Source organism: Penaeus vannamei, chromosome 4, assembly GCF_042767895.1.
Source record: "Penaeus vannamei isolate JL-2024 chromosome 4, ASM4276789v1, whole genome shotgun sequence".
Taxonomy (NCBI): domain Eukaryota; kingdom Metazoa; phylum Arthropoda; class Malacostraca; order Decapoda; family Penaeidae; genus Penaeus; species Penaeus vannamei.
This window is the reverse complement of record NC_091552.1, coordinates 25382342-25399841: the sequence shown is the minus strand read 5'-3', so window position 1 is coordinate 25399841 and position 17500 is coordinate 25382342. Positions and strand designations below refer to the sequence as shown.

The window sequence follows — 17500 nt, the reverse complement described above, 5'->3', positions numbered from 1 at the left end:
CCTGCTAGGAGAAATGGTTGTCGGTATTTGGTTGTGGGCTTGAGCTTTACATGCCTTGGTAGTGTAGTTCATAACTATGGGCTGTCAGTAGACGGATTGGTCTGGCATCAGGGGTCATGACGAGTGTTTGGAGATGCAGGTACCTGTACAGAAGATCCAAGCTACATGTCCTGATACTGCCAGTTTTATGATATGGTAGTGAAGCCTTAGAATCTTATTTTGATGCCTTGTTACAACATGAGATTGGTGAAACCAACTCAGGCTATGTGGACACCTGCTGTGTGGCAGAGGCCTGAGGGAGGACCTAGGAAGTTGTGACTTCGGCAGATTAATGGAACCTGTAGCGAAGTGCTTGAGAGAGGCCGAGTATCTGTCTGGCATGAAGGATCGTCGGATGCGGCTATGCGTCCCCGGAGGCGTTAGCTCCCCAATGATGAATATCATTATCATCATTATAATGATGAAAACAATAATCATAACAGTGATGATTAGAAATGTTTGTGGCGAAATCAAACATCAGGAGGTGTGTATGTATAGATAACCCAAAATAATCATTTCCCTGACTGAATATTTTGGCATTCAAAGGACTTGAGTTGTACCATACATAATAGGAACAAGGAATGTGTTCACGACAGGTAAACTTTCACATTGGAAGTGGCGAGAATCCTGTTTGTTAGCATCTGCTAATTATTTAAAATTATTTAATACTGGGGCTATGAAAAAAAAATCGCCGTAATGGAATATCTAAACAGGATTTGTATTGTGGTTCTGGATTATGACATCTATAATACAGGAGAAAAGGTACCCCTTATTATCAAATCTTTTCCTTGTTCTTGCTACCTTGTATTGTATGCAGTCTACGGGATGGGAAATCAACATCATCTGTATTCATCTTTTAACTTTAATAGAGTAATTCAGTGATTGTCTATGATAGATCCATGGTTTACCAACTATATGCAATTGCTCTGAAAAATGGATATACATTTGTTTTTAGTTAATCTTGTTATTTTTGTGAATTTTCAGTGTTTCAGGCAATTTTCTGTCGTGGTGATTCAGCTTAGGAAATTGACAAGATCACCATATATGGATTATAAGTACTTATATTGAGATGGATTCGTTTATTGGTGCTGATCATGTGCAGCAGGTACTCTGAACTCATGTTTTGATAACGTAACCAAACATGAACATTATGTTTTTTTCTTTTTTGTGTGTGTTGCAGAAATATACTGAGCCAATGTTTTTGACTGCAGAAGTAGAGAGCAGGAGGAATACGCGTTTAGAGTTGCTACATCAATGCCGACCTGCCATTTTGTTGACATTATTGTAGAGTTCTGAAGTAGAAATCATCATTAGGAAAAACTTAGAAAGGTAAGCTTTAAAGGTATGTACCAAAGCAGTATTGTAAAGTTTTGCAGAAGATAGATAGCTTTAAATTATATATATACAGTAATTTGTGTAGTCGCTAATGTTACAGATCAATGACACTTTCATCACCAAGAAAAAACATAAAACAATAATAATAATGATGATAATTACACAACTTTCCACATAACTGATTCAAATACTTTTTAGCTCATTCAATCTTCTCCACTGTGTTGCAAATGTGATGCTTATATAAGAGAATATAAACATATCAGAAGTTCAAACATTTAATGCAATCAATAATGCATCATTTACGTGCAACTCCATAAAAGAGGTATCCAAATAGTTCCTACAAAAACTGCAGAAGTGCGACAGGATAAATAGGGTTACGTCTCCAGAAAGTATGGCAATGGTCTGAGTCGTATCCATGATATCTAATTACCGAAATCAGGATTTGACGTTTGCAAGATAAACAAATAAATAATATATATATGTATATATATACATGAGAGCTACCAACAAAAAATCTACAAGCCTATATGATTATCGAACACCACACTACTCACTGCTAACGTAATAACTACCAAAGAATCAGTATATACTATGATTAGTAAACACCAAAGTGCTAGTAGTTTTCTTCACCGTTAACCATCATCAATGGCAACAGCAACACTAATTTTCTTTTTCCTCATCTTCAGATTCCAACAGCGCCCCAGGTAAGCTGGTTTTCCTCTGTAGCTGCGGTGGAGGAGGCAGGGACCTTGTGCTAATAGAGGTTGTTGGTCGAGACAACACAGATCGACCTGTGCAGGGCCTTGAAGCTAATCCTCGGCTCACTGAAAGCAATTCGTCTGCATTCCCGCCTTCAGCAGATGTGATATCCAGCTGTGGAGGCGCTGCTGCGTTGTAGTTCGCAGGAGAATCCGGTGAGGAAACAGAGGGTGACCTACTAGAAGTCGGTGTTGGCAGGAAATTGGACGAGTAGTCTGAGTGTGAAGACTCAGAGTCTGAGGGAGAGGTTACATGTCTTGAAGGCACTGGTGGGTGACTCTGCCCATTAGATGTTGAAGCCTGAGCATAATAGTCAGTCGAAGGTAGACTCTCGCTGCTGATGGTGAAGAGGCCAGATGACAATGACGAGGGTGAAGACGCTGGGAAGGAGGCTGCTGACGGGGGAGGTTCTTCATGTCGTTGCTTCTTTCTCTTATTGCGTCCAAAAATATTCTGTATCCTTCCTCTCGTAGTTCGTACGCGTTCGCGTCGTTCTTCCTGTGCTATCTCTGTTTCCAGCTGAATTTCCTTCCTTTTCAAATCCAAAACCATCTCATAACTCGGTGGAGGCAGCGAGAGAAGTGGGTCATCACAGCGCTTTGGAACGTTGGATGAGGTGGAGGCAGATGCACCACTGCTGCTGAGTTCGGTATCTTCTGTAAATATATAAATAATTATGAATCATGACAACGAATAAGGTTTCCAATGTTTTTTTTCTGTCTGATGAACGTTTTCACCATTATCAAATATTACAAAACAGTAAAAACATCGTGAGATAATATCTAATTGACTATATATTCCATCAGTCTTTAAGTTTATGCAAGACAGTCATTAAATTATATATTGCAGATTAATGCAAGAGGATAGCTTATTTACAGTATAAGAAATTAAATCATAAAGATATATCAACACAAAGAAAACAAAAGCATTGTTATCTGTACATATACTACAAATATCCCTAGACTGATTACTTGGCAGGCAACAAAGTAGTCAGCCTTCACAGCAATACTGGAATGTGACAGGAAGCCATAATTTGCTCTACAGCTGTGCAACATTCATTAACAGGCTATCCCGAGACAGGTATGGGAAATCCTAACTACCTTAAAAGGTATAATGTCAATTTTTAGTAATGGATACTGGAAGCAACAGTATTTTATTTACACATATAAACACAGTAAAAACTGTCTGCATATTTTCATTTTTGTTAAAATATCTTTACGAGTGGATAATGTATGACTTTCACATACATATATCTATAAAATATTATATTCCCTAGTGAAACTAATAAACTCGTGTACATAACAATGTTCCAAGTACACTTGGTAGTGTTTATGGTGGAGGTAATTTCAGGAATTTTTGGTCACAGGTTTCTCTTCACAAGACCCCTTGTCCTTCAATTATAAGACTGCCTGTTCAGATGAATCATGCTATATTCTGAATGCTTGCATATATATGACATAAATATTCTTTGACTTTTTTGGAAAGACCTTGAAATAATGTTGCTATTCCAATTTGTTGAACCGAATTCAGACACCCTTGGGATATCCCATAGACGTTTATTATAATCATAGTAGACACTTTCAAGTCATTTGGCCCCGACGACATGGCCAACCGAGAGGAGGAAATTCAGAAGGAACATGAACTAATAGGGCCTATAAATTCTACTTTAAAATTTGCAAATGGAAGTGGTGATAAAATGAACTTGGTAGTAAAGAAGATATTTATCCCTTTCTCTATATTTTTTTTCTCTCTCTAAATGAATATTTATTCTTTTCGCTCCTCCATCTCTCTCTCTCTCTCTCTCTCTCTCTCTCTCTCTCTCTCTCTCTCTCTCTCTCTCTCTCTCTCTCTCTCTCTCTCTCTCTCTCTCTCTCTCTCTCTCTCTCTCTAAATAATGAATGTTTCCTCTTTTCCCTCCTCCATCTCTCTCTCTCTCTCTATCTATCTAAATAATGAATATCTCCTCTTTTCCCTCTTCCATCTCTCTAGCCTATTAATATTTCTTCTTTTCCATCCTCCCTCTTTCTCTCTCTATCTCTCTCTGTGAGAGTGGTCAGATGTTCATGGAGGTTATGCCTTCTGTCACCAATCACAGCGGCGGGTTGATTAGCCACGCCCCAGCGCTCGTGACCCTTGATCTGCTTCTCAACCCTACACCACACTCGACCCGATGTCACGACTCGACCAAACGCTTCCCCTCTGGGGGGTCTCTTCCCACGCGCGTCACTGCTCGGCCGTGGCCTCCTACTGGGGTCACGTACGCCCCAGCCGGGGTACTCCTTGCTAGCGAGCTTCCTGCACTAGTACGGAACTGATCAAGCTACCAACCTCCACAACAACCATCTCCTGAATAAAAGTAGTGAAACCAGAAACGTGTCTCTGTACACCATCAAGTCGGGAACCACAAAACCCTGACCCTCTCTCTCCCTCAATCCCTCTCTCTCTCTCTCTCAATCCCTCCCTCTCTCTCTCTCAATTCCTCTCTCTCTCTCAATCCCCCCTCCCTCTCTCTCTCTCTCTATCCTTCTCTCACTCTCTCTCTCTCTCTCTCAATCCCTCCCTCTCTCTCTCTCAATCCCTCCCTCTCTCTCTCAATCCCTCCCTCTCTCTCTCTCAATCCCTCCCTCTCTCTCTCTCAATCCTTCTTTCTCTCTCTCTCTCTCTCAATCCCTCACTCTCTCTCTCTCTCTCAATCTTTCCCCCCGCCCCTCTCTCTCTCTCTCTCAATCCCTCACTCTCTCTCTCTTTAGTGACCTGCTCCCTCGCTGCTCGCCCCTCGCAGACCACGAAAGCCATGTGTTGTTTATTTTACGAGATTCGTGAGTGCCCTGTGCCCGACATTGACGAAGTGACCGTAGAACACGCTAATCTGACCCTTATTACTCTCATACATTTCTATTCTTTTATTCTGTTGTCTTCATGTATAAATATGTCATGTTTATACTCAAAATGTTTCTTATAAAATGCTTATTCTGAATCACAATGTATGTAACTGATTTTACCATTGATATTCAAATGTTCTATGTTTCATATATAGTCAGCCAGTCTGTCCCATAACCACAATGTTTGGATTGTAAAAACGTGCTGATATCATGTCACCATACCCTTGTTCCTCTCCACGAAATGGTCATGTGACCTAATATCTCTAAATCTATGTTCATCCATATTCTTCCATGTTTTTCCATTGTATACTGTTTAAAAACGAACTTCGTTCATGGCAATTCCTGTGCCATCTACGTCAGACCGCTCGCCCTCGCGGGCTTGGCAGGACGGCGCTCCTCCTTGGGCACCTGCCTTGCCCTCTGTACCAGTTACCCAGAATAAAGACATGAAAACTGCGACAAGTTTAACTGCACCAACATCTTCAGAGTACTCCAGTACCTTGACACTTTACTTACTACCGCCTTATCGCTCAGCCACACTCTACCACACAACAAGAACAAGTAATAATAGTGGGGGGGTGGGACGCCTCCTTCCCACTACATATATTACACTCTCTCTCAATCCCCCCCCCCTCTCTCTCTCTATCTCAATCCTTCTTTCTCTCTCTCAATCCTTCTTTTTTTCTCTCTTTCTTTCTCAATCCCTCACTCTCTCTCTCTCTCAATCCCTCACTCTCTCTTTCTCAATCCCTCACTCTCTCTTTCTCAATCCCTCACTCTCTCTCTCTCAATCCTCCCCCTCTCTCTCTCTCAATCTCCCCCCCCCCCCTCTCTCTCTCTCCCTCTCTCTTTCTCTCAATCCCTCTCTCTCTCTCCTCTTAATCCCTCCCTCTCTCTCTCTCCTCTCAATCCCTCCCTCTCTCTCTCTCCTCTCAATCCCTCCCTCTCTCTCTCTCTTTCAATCCCCCCCCCCTCTCTCTATCTATCTCTCTCTCTCTCTGTGAGTGGCCAGACATCCAGTTGCGCCCTCGGCCGGACGCTCCCCTCTACCTCGAGAGAGAGAGAGAGAGAGAGTCTGAGGAACGAGGGGCACCTAGCCACGTCCCCCAGCAAGAAGAGCCTACCTACCCTGTTCTCGAATGTTTCGACAGGTGACTCAGGGCAGCACACTTGGCCCTGACCAAACCTCCTCTTGGGGTCGCCCCATGCGCGCCTCTTGGGCTCTCTTGCCCACACCTGCACCAGCACGAGACATAGCCCGCGCCACACTACCTACCCCTCCTATCAATAAACAGCTGAACCAGAATTGTGTCTCCATACACCCACCAAATCAGGGCAAAACACTGACAACTGGTGACAAGCGGCGGAATGAAAAACTGTAAGTACACCATTGGCAATTATTTCCTTTACTTTCCCCTATCTTCGCCTATGTGTGCATACCGTTTTTCCCCAAGTGCAGTGATTTTTTTTTCAAATATCTAAACAAATGTCCGTGCAAAGTGCATTTTCTTTCCGTCTTTCTGTTATATACCATGTTTTTTTTTTATCGTCATGGTAGATCGTCGTTTTTTTTAAGGGAATCAATCCCCATTTTCATCACTTGCGAGAGTGCATTTTCTTTCTTTGGCGTGTTTTTTGCTTTCAATCCCCCCCCCCCCCTCTCTCTATCTATCTCTCTCTCTCTGTGTGAGTGGCCAGACATCCAGTTGCGCCCTCGGCCGGACGCTCCCCTCTACCTCGAGAGAGAGAGAGAGAGAGAGTCTGAGGAACGAGGGGCACCTAGCCACGTCCCCCAGCGAGAAGAGCCTACCTACCCTGTTCTCGAATGCTTCGACAGGTGACTCAGGGCAGCACACTTGGCCCTGACCAAACCTCCTCTTGGGGTCGCCCCATGCGCGCCTTTTGGGCTCTCTTGCCCACACCTGCACCAGCACGAGACACAGCCCGCGCCACACTACCTATCCCTCCTATCAATAAACAGCTGAACCAGAATTGTGTCTCCATACACCCACCAAATCAGGGCAAAACATTGACAACTGGTGACAAGCGGCGGAATGAAAAACTGTAAGTACACCATTGGCAATTATTTCCTTTACTTTCCCCTATCTTCGCTTATGTGTGCAGTGATTTTTTTTTTTCACATATCTGAACAAATGTCCGTGCAAAGTGCATTTTTTTCCGTCTTTCTGTTATATACCATGTTTTTTTTTTTATCGTCATGGTAGATCGTCGTTTTTTTTAAGGGAATCAATCCCCATTTTCATCACTAGCGAGAGTGCATTTTCTTTCTTTGGCGTGTTTTTTGCTTAAATCCAACTTAATTATTTTATTCATGTGGGTGAATATATCATGAATTTTCTCTAAATTATTATCTATTTCTATGTACATTCTAGGCCAAGTGACTAAAATTATAAGCATTGCCATATTCTTGTCATTTTTTTCTTATTCTCATTATCTCCCATTGTATTAACCGACGCCATATTGACGTTCAGTTCGCATATTATCACTAAGTGCATTTATTTAGGCTCGGTTGAACTATGCATTTGTGGGATATTTTAGAATATTTAAATAATTTAGTTGAATTAAGCGCAAACAAGCATTTCCCCCACGCTTCCCACCTACCCCCATCACCCACCCATCATCCTAAACCCCCTCCTTTCCTTTCTACCTATTTTCAATATTTCTGTTCAGGCCACTAGCATTAAATTATATTATGTCGTGATATTTTAAACAAAACGTTAAAAGAATACTTAATGACCATATTTTGACCGCGAGTGACCTTTCTTAACGACCTTTATAATCTCTATATATTCTTGGGTCAAATTATCCGATTTGTTTTATAAGTTTGCAATTCGAACGTTTGAGATTTTCTTTTCGAATCTATATTTATACAAGAAAAGTGTGCCTTGTTCATTTGTATGTTTATATGAATATCAACTTCAGTATTTTCATGTACAAAGTGTTATATTCGTTTCCTAGTACGAGTGACTTGACACATAGTTGTTAAGGTCAGGTCTTGTCAAAAGATGACATCACACCTTTTATGACAGTGCTATTGCGCATTATGTTCCAATTTTTTCTGATATTTAATTCCATTTATATAACACGATGATTTACAATAGAGTGATGAATTTACTTCCGGTTTGCATGAATATATTGGAAACTGTAATAATAGCATAATTCATCGAATTAAGTCATATGATTTCAAGATATTATTATAGTATATTTGTGCACATTGTGAAGTATATTTCGCTGTGATTATTCATCTTTATAGATATATTTTTTCATTGATCATTCAAATATGGTAAATCCTTCGTTTCATTTATTGGTAATTTCATTATTTAATTTCTAGATTATTGTGTACTATTTACAATATTATCTACAAGCTATTGCTATTTTTAGCGAATGTTCGGATAACGACCTCATTTGACCTTACTCAGGCAGAAGGTACTTATAGCCATCTGACTCTGCTCGACCCAAAAATACATTCAAGCTATTTGTATTTATATCTTATTCAATGATCTCCGTGTTAGAGATTAATTATATTATACAGCTACTACGATCTCATATTGTTCCTGATTTTCGCTTATCTCAATCACGAACCTCACCTCATCATTATTACATGGTCCTTGGTGACGACCCCCAGCTGGGTATGGACATGTAATTAAGTTATTAATGTTAAGTTGTTCTGTATGTGCAAAGATGCACACATCGCAAGAGGTGATCTATGCGCCGTGCCTTCTTATCGCTATACGTGAGATTATTGCCGGTATTCCCCAAGAAGATGGATACCCAATTACATTCTGCGTATGAGCTGGATGATGTGTCCCTTCTACGGATGGGTCATCACGTCATCACCTTCCTCAGGGAATTTATTTTAAGTATCATTTACAACCACGAGGGTTGTCATTCGGCTGTCAGTTGTCTCAGAGAAGCTGACCCAAACCAGTCACCGTTTCATTAATTTTACGTATTAATTACAGTACCATTTTTATGATTGCAATTACCGTAGGTTCATTGTTATTAGTGTGAATGTTTTTTTTTTATGTGCAGTCAGATCGGTAAGGAATTTCATTGCATGCAACTCACATTCCCGCCCCCATCTACATACCTGACCCCCCATCCTCACCCATACCTCTTTTACCTTAGCCTCCCGCCCACCCACTCCTTCTCCCCTTCGCATATTTCTTCCAACTTCCATGCAATCCTATTCCTTTTTTACTCACTCACGGCTTACTTACTAATGACTCTAAAAAACTAATGAATATCTATCAGCATTCCATTTTCTACTCGTGCGCTATACTCTGACATTCATTTCATAACTCTCACCCATTAAATTAAGCAACTCGTCTATGCACTCACGCAGCTACATGCGCACATTGTCCTGGAGAAGCCCGTTAATTGCACAAGAATTACATGCATACTGTTTCCGGAAGATAACCGACTTGCGCCAACCGTATATTCTTGTCTTGCATTACGTTTTATTGTGCAAATGTTGTTAAATGATAACTTTATAAAGTAACAATTTTACCCTTGTAACTAAAACTTTACTTAATAAACTCTTATTATTATTATTATCTTCAGAAAGTAATTTTGATGTAATGAGTCGCTCCTGAAGTATGAGGACTGCATTACCTGTTTTCATTATTGCTTAAATTGCTGTTGGTGATGTGTGATAGACAACTTCAATGAAATGAGATACATTTACTATTAGTCACACGTATATTGTATGCACTAATGCACTGCACACTTCTGAACTCTGCATTGTTGCATTTTCATTCTTTTCCCAAGGAAGTTCTTGCGAACTGCGACACTTTTTGCTTCCTTGTAGTTCTGCACAATGCTTATCTCTTGTAGATTTTCATCTCCTGCTATCTGAGGCAATTGAAATTCAAGCAAGTCCTCGCGGACTATTGCAATTGTCTCCCTACGCATGTTCCTCTGTCTGTCCTTGGACAGTGCATTATTGAAAAATAAATAAAAATAGAAAAATCATGCAAATAATTGAATTAACACTGTCACTGCAATGTGATATATTTTGATTATATCTTACAGCCTTTGCTATAACACAACCCCCCCCCCCTTTTTGCCCTCCTGTCTCTCGCCCTGTCTCTGCCTCTGGTGTACTTATTTCAGAAAACGCCAGCACCAGCCTGTCGCGGGCGACGGTTAGTAGCGTATGACGAGCGATCTGAGGAACGAGGGGCACCTAGCCACGTCCCCCAGCGAGAAGAGCCTACCGACCCTGTTCTCGAATGCTTCGACAGGTGACTCAGGGCAGCACACTTGATTAGGGCTCTTGGCCCTGACCAGACCTTCTTTTGGGGTCACCCCATGCGCGCCTCTTGGGCTCTCTTGCCCACACCTGCACCAGCACGAGACACAGCCCGCGCCACACTACCTACCCCTCCTATCAATAAACAGCTGAACCAGAATTGTGTCTTCATACACCCACTAAATCAGGACAAAACACAAAACCATGACAGAGAGAGAGAGATGTGATAAGATTTATTTACAGAACAGTGTACAGTTGTGGAATTATATTTCAGTACACATGCTGGAACCCACTTTCATATATCTGGCAACCAGTAAACATAGAGTAAATAGTATTTCTATGAATAGGGCGAAAACCCTAGGTTGTGTGTAAGACAGAGCGATTGGTTTAAGAGAAATAACCAATAAGTATAATATCTATTTTTAGAAACGAAGCAAGCCATTTCATATTGCCTTCTCTTCAAATAAGTAATTGCAAAACACGAAGTATTAGTAGTCATTGGCTTTGTAGTGGAATATTTTTTCAAATGTGACTTTTTGGAATTGTTTATCGAAATGGCAACACCTATTGAGGTAAGGCGGCATATCTCCCTTGCTTAAACAAAACAATTAACAATGATATTTGCATGATTTCTTGAACCTAGAAAACGCCTATCTCAAACAGCTATGTATGACAGCTAAATCAAATAGAAATTTGCAAATTCGTAGAGAATTTATCAACTACTTCTCGGAGCTACAGTTAAAGCGATACCAATACCATGTATCGCCGATACAGCATCACCGATACGTTATTGTGTCTCTTTCACATTTCTCGAGCGTCACTGTCAATACCGAGAAAGAAAGCGAACAAGAAAAAACAATCAAAACACACTTAAAAACAGATAGAGACAGAGAGGGAAAAGGGGAATCAGAGAGAGAGAAAGAGAAAGAAAGCATTATTCCATTTTTGTGGATTGGGTGAGGATGGGGGTGGGGGTGGGACACCCCAACAAAACCCAACCCCCACGGGAAAAGTATTTCTCTAATGTGAAAAGTGAAAAGTATTTCTCTAATGTGAAAAGTGAATATTTCTCTAACATCACATACATTAAAAATGTGAATGGTCTGCAGAAAAGATCTTGTTTCCTAGGATGCTCAAGCTAAGCGCCCTCACCCCCTTCCACTCACAAGATTTTGCTGATAAGTAAGCCCAGGGTATCATTCATTAATAGCTATATTTGCAAAGACTGAAAGACTACAAGAGTTTGTCTTTATTGCCAATCCACTGTTTATTCTGATTTTTCTTTTTCTTTTAATCAAAGTTGGATTAAAATTCGGTTAAAAAAATACCCCCATCAAGTTGAAATTCTAAATCTGTGCTTGATTTTGTACTGACACTGAATACTTCCTTTGGTATCAAAATCATTGATAAAAATGAATGGTTGCTAAAGAAATTGTAACCCTGTAGTTCATAAACTTTAACCCTGATTTTCTCAAAACTTTGGTTGTCAAAGTTCCCATGTTTTCCAATCTTCAAATGACCATATCTTCGCAACCACATAAGATTTGAAGATGATTTTGACATCAACGTGAAACTTATGGAGAAAGGAATCTGAATATATGCATAATTCCAAAGCTTTAAAATGCTAATTAATACCCATTTTGACATGTAGGGTCACATATACGTTATGTGGCTGATAATGTAATGTAATGAATGTTTATGGGCGGACTACGTATACGATAATATATAAAGTGAATAGTGCAATATAAAACGAAAAAGTGCTATCTGGTAATTTGTAAGAGATATGAAATACTGGTAGTAGTTATCATGACGTTATCACGTGCAGGGAATTAGCCACAGTGAGCACGAGTGGGCTCTGCCTCAGTGCGGCATTCATTGCAATTTTTTTTTTTTTTTATGACGTTATTCTTTGCCTTTGCAGATCACAAAAATACACTCACTGTTATATGTATCAATGAGTGTATCTTTAGGATAGTACCCCTAGATTTCCCCTATCTTAGTGCAGTTATTATATTAAAATGTACCCAGAATGCCTTATCCTGGATTGCCGAGCTAGAGGCGGAGGTTAGTTCCATCAGGCATCTGCAGGTCTCTCAGCAAGCTTGTCCGCATCGCCAGCTACTCCACAACCTCTTGTGACTGTGCAGGGTGCACCAGTCTCCATGCCCCAGATGCAAGACCCTGCATGACCCTCAGTTACAGGTGCCTCTCTGCCTCAAGCGTCTCCATCCCAGCCTTTCCTGCACCAGCTAACACCTCTCGCACCGCTAACCTTTGCTCTTGCCTACCAACCAATCCTCTTTGTCGCAACGCCTCCTTTCCCCAGCGGCTGTACCGAAATTCCACTCTTCTAGAGACTCCTGCCTCCTTGGGTCTGCAGTGAAACCGGAAGGTTTCATGGATTGTTGGCACTGAGCTTATGACCCATCCAGCTACTGATGATGCCTTCATCTGTATGCTTCGTGGAAGGTCGTGGATACGCATACATGTTCCTCCTTGACCCACTCATTGAGGGTGTAATGCTGTGGGCTGAGTTCAGGGCAAATGCGGATGAAATTTAGTACGGCTAGCACAGGCCAATATTTCTTTGAGATGTTGGCCCAGACTCGAATGGCACAAGGGCAGTCTCCACTCGATTTTTACCAGTCGGTGGAGATAGCTGTAATGCAGGGGGTTGGGATTATCCGAACAACATTGACGACATGGAAGGGTTTGTGCGCCAAATCTTGGCTGCAATGCCAACTGTTACTTCTTGACTTCCCCCTTGAACAAGCGGATGGCAAAGAAGTGCTAAGCATAATGGGATGCCACCATGGGAGTGAGACACGAGCTGCCACCCATCAGCAGTCTTTCGCTAAAGGCGCTTCCTTTACATAAACTCGCATGCAGAACATGGATGGACCATGGCACTCGGCCTCCCTACTCCAGGCCATTTCATAGGTAGCCTTGTTCCTGCCCTGGAGTACTACAGTGATGGCCCACTCCAACTTACTGCAGTTCAAGGGACACCTGCGTCCACACCTCTCCAATAACAGGGGAGCGAACCTTCTTGTTGACCCGCAGCTCCCACCCAATTCAGAATATCTTGTCGCCATTTTACCCGTTGGTGCCAGTTCCACTGCATAGGACATGACATTACCAAATATTGAGGTGGTCAGAAGCAATGTTTTGGTTGTAGGGACACTTCATAGCAACTTGTTTCTTAGATGGCCACATCATCACCTCAGGGAACAAGACGGCCCTGTCACAACAAAGACCACAGATACTGCTAAGTATTATTGGCAAACCTCTTGTATACTTTGTTGATACTGGCTCAGAGTTGACAATGGTGGAGAGCACAGCTGCCAAATTCCTGCCTGACATTAGTGTGCAGGGGAGCCCAAAGGCTACAGGGTGTATCAGCGCCAGCCACAGCTGTGACTGCCGAGGCAGATTTTAATTGCACTATTCACTCCCGCTTAAGCTTCACTCATCATCATCGAAGGCCTACAATTCCCTGTCGATGTCCTACTAGGGATGGATGTTCTAAGACAGTTCCCTGTTTGCTTCTCTCAACCAACCATCTAGAAGAAGTATTGAGCTAGATGGTCATCCTTACAAGATCTTTACAGGAGAGGAGTCCTTTTTTATTCAATCTTCACAGGAGAGATGTCCCTATCTATTAGCCAAGTTCCAGCCTGCCATGAGGGCCAGGGAGCCAGTTTATCCCGCTCAACAACAACCGAAGGACAACTCACAGTAATTGATGATGGTACTTCGTGTCCTACTGTTTTACACACCCTAATCATCGTCCATGGTCGGCGATTCCAGCATAGTCGTAAACCTGCACCCCAAGCCTTGTCAACTAAGACCGTGTTAGGGGTCTGCAGAATTTGTGGAACCAGTCGAGGTAATAGTCATCAAGAACAGATCTGGAATGCAGACAGTCGCTCCATCAAAAGGTACCTCCCTACCCCATGCTGTATTAGTTTCCCTCACCTCCATTGCAGAGTGACCGTCCTCATCCATGTCAGGCACACCTCCATCAGACACCAGTCACAACCAGCAAGAAACTGATTTCTCTGAAGGTGAGTTCCTTGACGACTGCTTCATCAGTATCAACGCCTGCCTCGACTTTGGTTACAAGAACGACGAATAAAACGTTTCCAGAGACAACAATGAGTGCAGCTCAGTCCACAAACAAAAGTTGCTATTGCTGAAGAAGGAAAGTAGTGCGTCTGCCAATCTGCAATCCAGCAGCTGCGACTTAAAATATCTTGCACCTAATCAAGAATCTCAGCTTAGAAAAATTTTCCAAACTTCTCAGGTGACAAGTTTACTGTAGGTATAGTCCCAAAGGAGCAGCACTGCATTCACTCTTCTACAGACGTTCTCATCTGTGTAAGCCCTTGGCTGTCTCCAGCAGTTCCTGTGCACTTCTGTGTGGATTACTGAAGCCTTAACAAGGTGACTACACCTAACACTTTCCATCTGGTGAAAACTTCCATTTTGCTACTTCCTAACTTCGGAGAACCATTTGAAGTCCACTCTAATGCAAGTCTCCAAGCCCTGGGAGGTGTCCTCATTCAACAGAGCAGTGATGGTGTGCCACATGCCATCGCATACTGGTCAAGAGTGCTGAAGGAGGCAGAGACGAGATAGTCGGTCATCGACCTCGAGACACTTGCCGTTCTGGAGGCTGTCTGGGTGTCATTTCATCACCTGGACAGATCTGCCCCTCACCTATGTCTTCTCCAGGCACACCAAAAGCAACAGACTGAGACAGTATCCACAAGAGCAGGGGGAATATGACTTCACCCTTTGTTAGAACCAGGGTGCCAGCAATCATGTCCCTGACTTCCTCTCCCAGCCTGCAGGCTCACCAACACCTGCAGAAGATTGCTCTGTGGGGCAGCCTTTTCAGCTGCCCTCACCTGACCCACCTGAGAAGCTCCCCTTGCTTGACTCGCCTGAACAAGTCCAAGATGACCCTGAAATCACCACCCTGGAGCCAAGACAGATGAGGGAGCAGCAGTTATGAGACCCCATCTGCAAGGCTAAAGGGACGTCAGATCTTGCCTGAGAGATAGCCACTCGCCATTTTCAAGGTGGATGATGGAGTTGTCTACCACCTGCAGGAATTCTGACAGGCAGGTGTATGTCCTGCAGCACCTACAGCAGCAGGCCCTGCACTTCACTCATTACCCACCTGCAGCCACGCACCCTAGAGCCCTACACATCTATCAAAACCTCTGCAATGCCTGGTATTTTCCCAGTATGCTCAGGCTATCATGAGATTATGTCACCCGATGCCTGGTTTGTCAACGTCGCAAGGGATTGGCCCTGCGTGCACCAATGCATGGGCACCCTCTGCCTAAGGCCCCCTTAATCATGGCATTTGCTGACCTTATGGATCTGCGAGTCTCATCACAGGGATTTTGGTATGTACTACCGATCATCAACTATCACACCCCCTTCCTGTAGTCGATTCCCCTGAGAGACAAGACAGCAGAGCGTCCTAGCAGCATTCATGGACCATTATGTGATACTGTTCAGGCCACCAGACCAGTTACACACCGATAACTGTCTAGAATTCTCGTTGGACGAATGGCATTCCCTTCTCAAGACAGGGAGAGTGAAACACTCCTTCTCCATGGCATATCACCCTCAGTCCAACGGAGTTGTCGAGCACAGCTATAGGGCCATCAAAGATGTATTTGATGCTCTCGTTCAGCATACACCTTCTTAGTGGCCCATCCACCTACCGTCTATTCATCTTGCTTTCAACACCGCCATTCACCAGTCTGTTGGTCCAGCTCTTGTAACTTTTGACTGGGAGGATGGCCCTCTTCACTAAAGGGCTCACCAATGTTCAGACAGCTGACAAAAGGCTGATGGTGCAGAGGTTAGGGGATGCCTGATGTCTGGCAGTCAAAGTGAACCAAAGGACATGGGAGGCTAACAAACCATTACAACCAGGCTGCCAAGTCGCAACTGCCCTTCTAGCAAGGGTCACTGGTCCTGAGGAAAGTTGAGGACAACTGCAGACCACTTAGCGATCGCTGGTTGGGGCCATGCCATGCTGTGAGGCCATCCATGTGCATGTTAACCACTTGAGGTTATATACGCCTTCCTCACAGCTGGACTTTGCCGAGGAAGCAATAAGCTCTCTAGAGAAGAAACTCTGCAAGAGGACTCTGTGACATTCGTCTAGTGCAGTGGTGTAGTGAAAGGGACCGTGAAAATGGAACAAAACTTGCTGTCGCTTTCAATGCGAATAAGAGTGAATGTTTCAAGGTCGTGCCAGGTATTATGTTTTTGGCAAGGTATTTTTTATATGGGAGGAGGGATTCTTGGGGATTCTGAAGCCCACCTGTTCATCTTGATTTTATTTTTATTATTATTGATTATTTTAAACATTTTGCTAGGAGCAGTTTACCTTTTAGGTATTTTCCAAATGGTTGTACTTTAATTTGATGTATTTTCTTTATACATTTTAGTGTGTTTCAATTCACCGAGTTTTATGTTTATTTTTTGCACCTTGATTGTCATCTGTTTTTACGCTGAGCCAGTCAGGAACTACCAGCTCACATACCCCATTTTATCGTTAATTCAGGCAGTTCACCTTGACTCTCGGCGCTGGCTGGATGTGTAGCCTTCAGTCTTCTTGCAAGTGTTTTATTGTTATTTTTTTTCTTGAATTCAAATGTCAATAATCCGGCAAGTGATACCTCTGTTTCCGCTCATCCCAAGTTCAATGTGATTTACTTGAAAATAGATCTCCTGCCAGACCCAGCTCAAGGTGGGTTCCCTGGTTAACATCCGACCAGGTGCTTCACTACATTATATATATATATAGATATACATACGTATATATACATTTATATGTACATACGTATATACATATACATATATATACATATATATATATATATATATATATATATATATATATATATATATATATATATGAGTATATATATATATATATATATATATATATATATATATATATATATATGTGTGTGTGTGTGTGTGTGTGTGTGTGTGTGTGTGTGTATAGATACAGATATATGCATATATATATATATGTGTGTGTGTGTGTGTGTGTGTGTGTGTGTGTGTGTGTGTGTGTGTGTGTGTGTGTGTGTGTGTGTGTGTGTGTGTGTGTGTGTGTGTGTGTAGTTATATATATGTATATATATATGTATATATATATATATATATATAT

The 17500-nt window shown here is 42.2% G+C and overlaps 1 protein-coding gene across 3 annotated transcripts in view; it reads right to left on the bottom strand.

Moving 5' to 3' along the window:
* Positions 1–1082: 1082 nt before the first annotated feature.
* Positions 1083–17500, bottom strand: part of LOC138861488 (uncharacterized) — a 173776-nt gene continuing 157358 nt past the window's right edge. For all 3 annotated transcript variants that reach the window (XM_070120886.1, XM_070120887.1, XM_070120885.1), the window contains one exon: positions 1083–2789. In XM_070120886.1, coding sequence (XP_069976987.1) covers positions 2035–2789 — 755 coding nt within the window. In that variant the 3' untranslated portion in view covers positions 1083–2034. The remainder of the gene's footprint in view (positions 2790–17500) is intronic.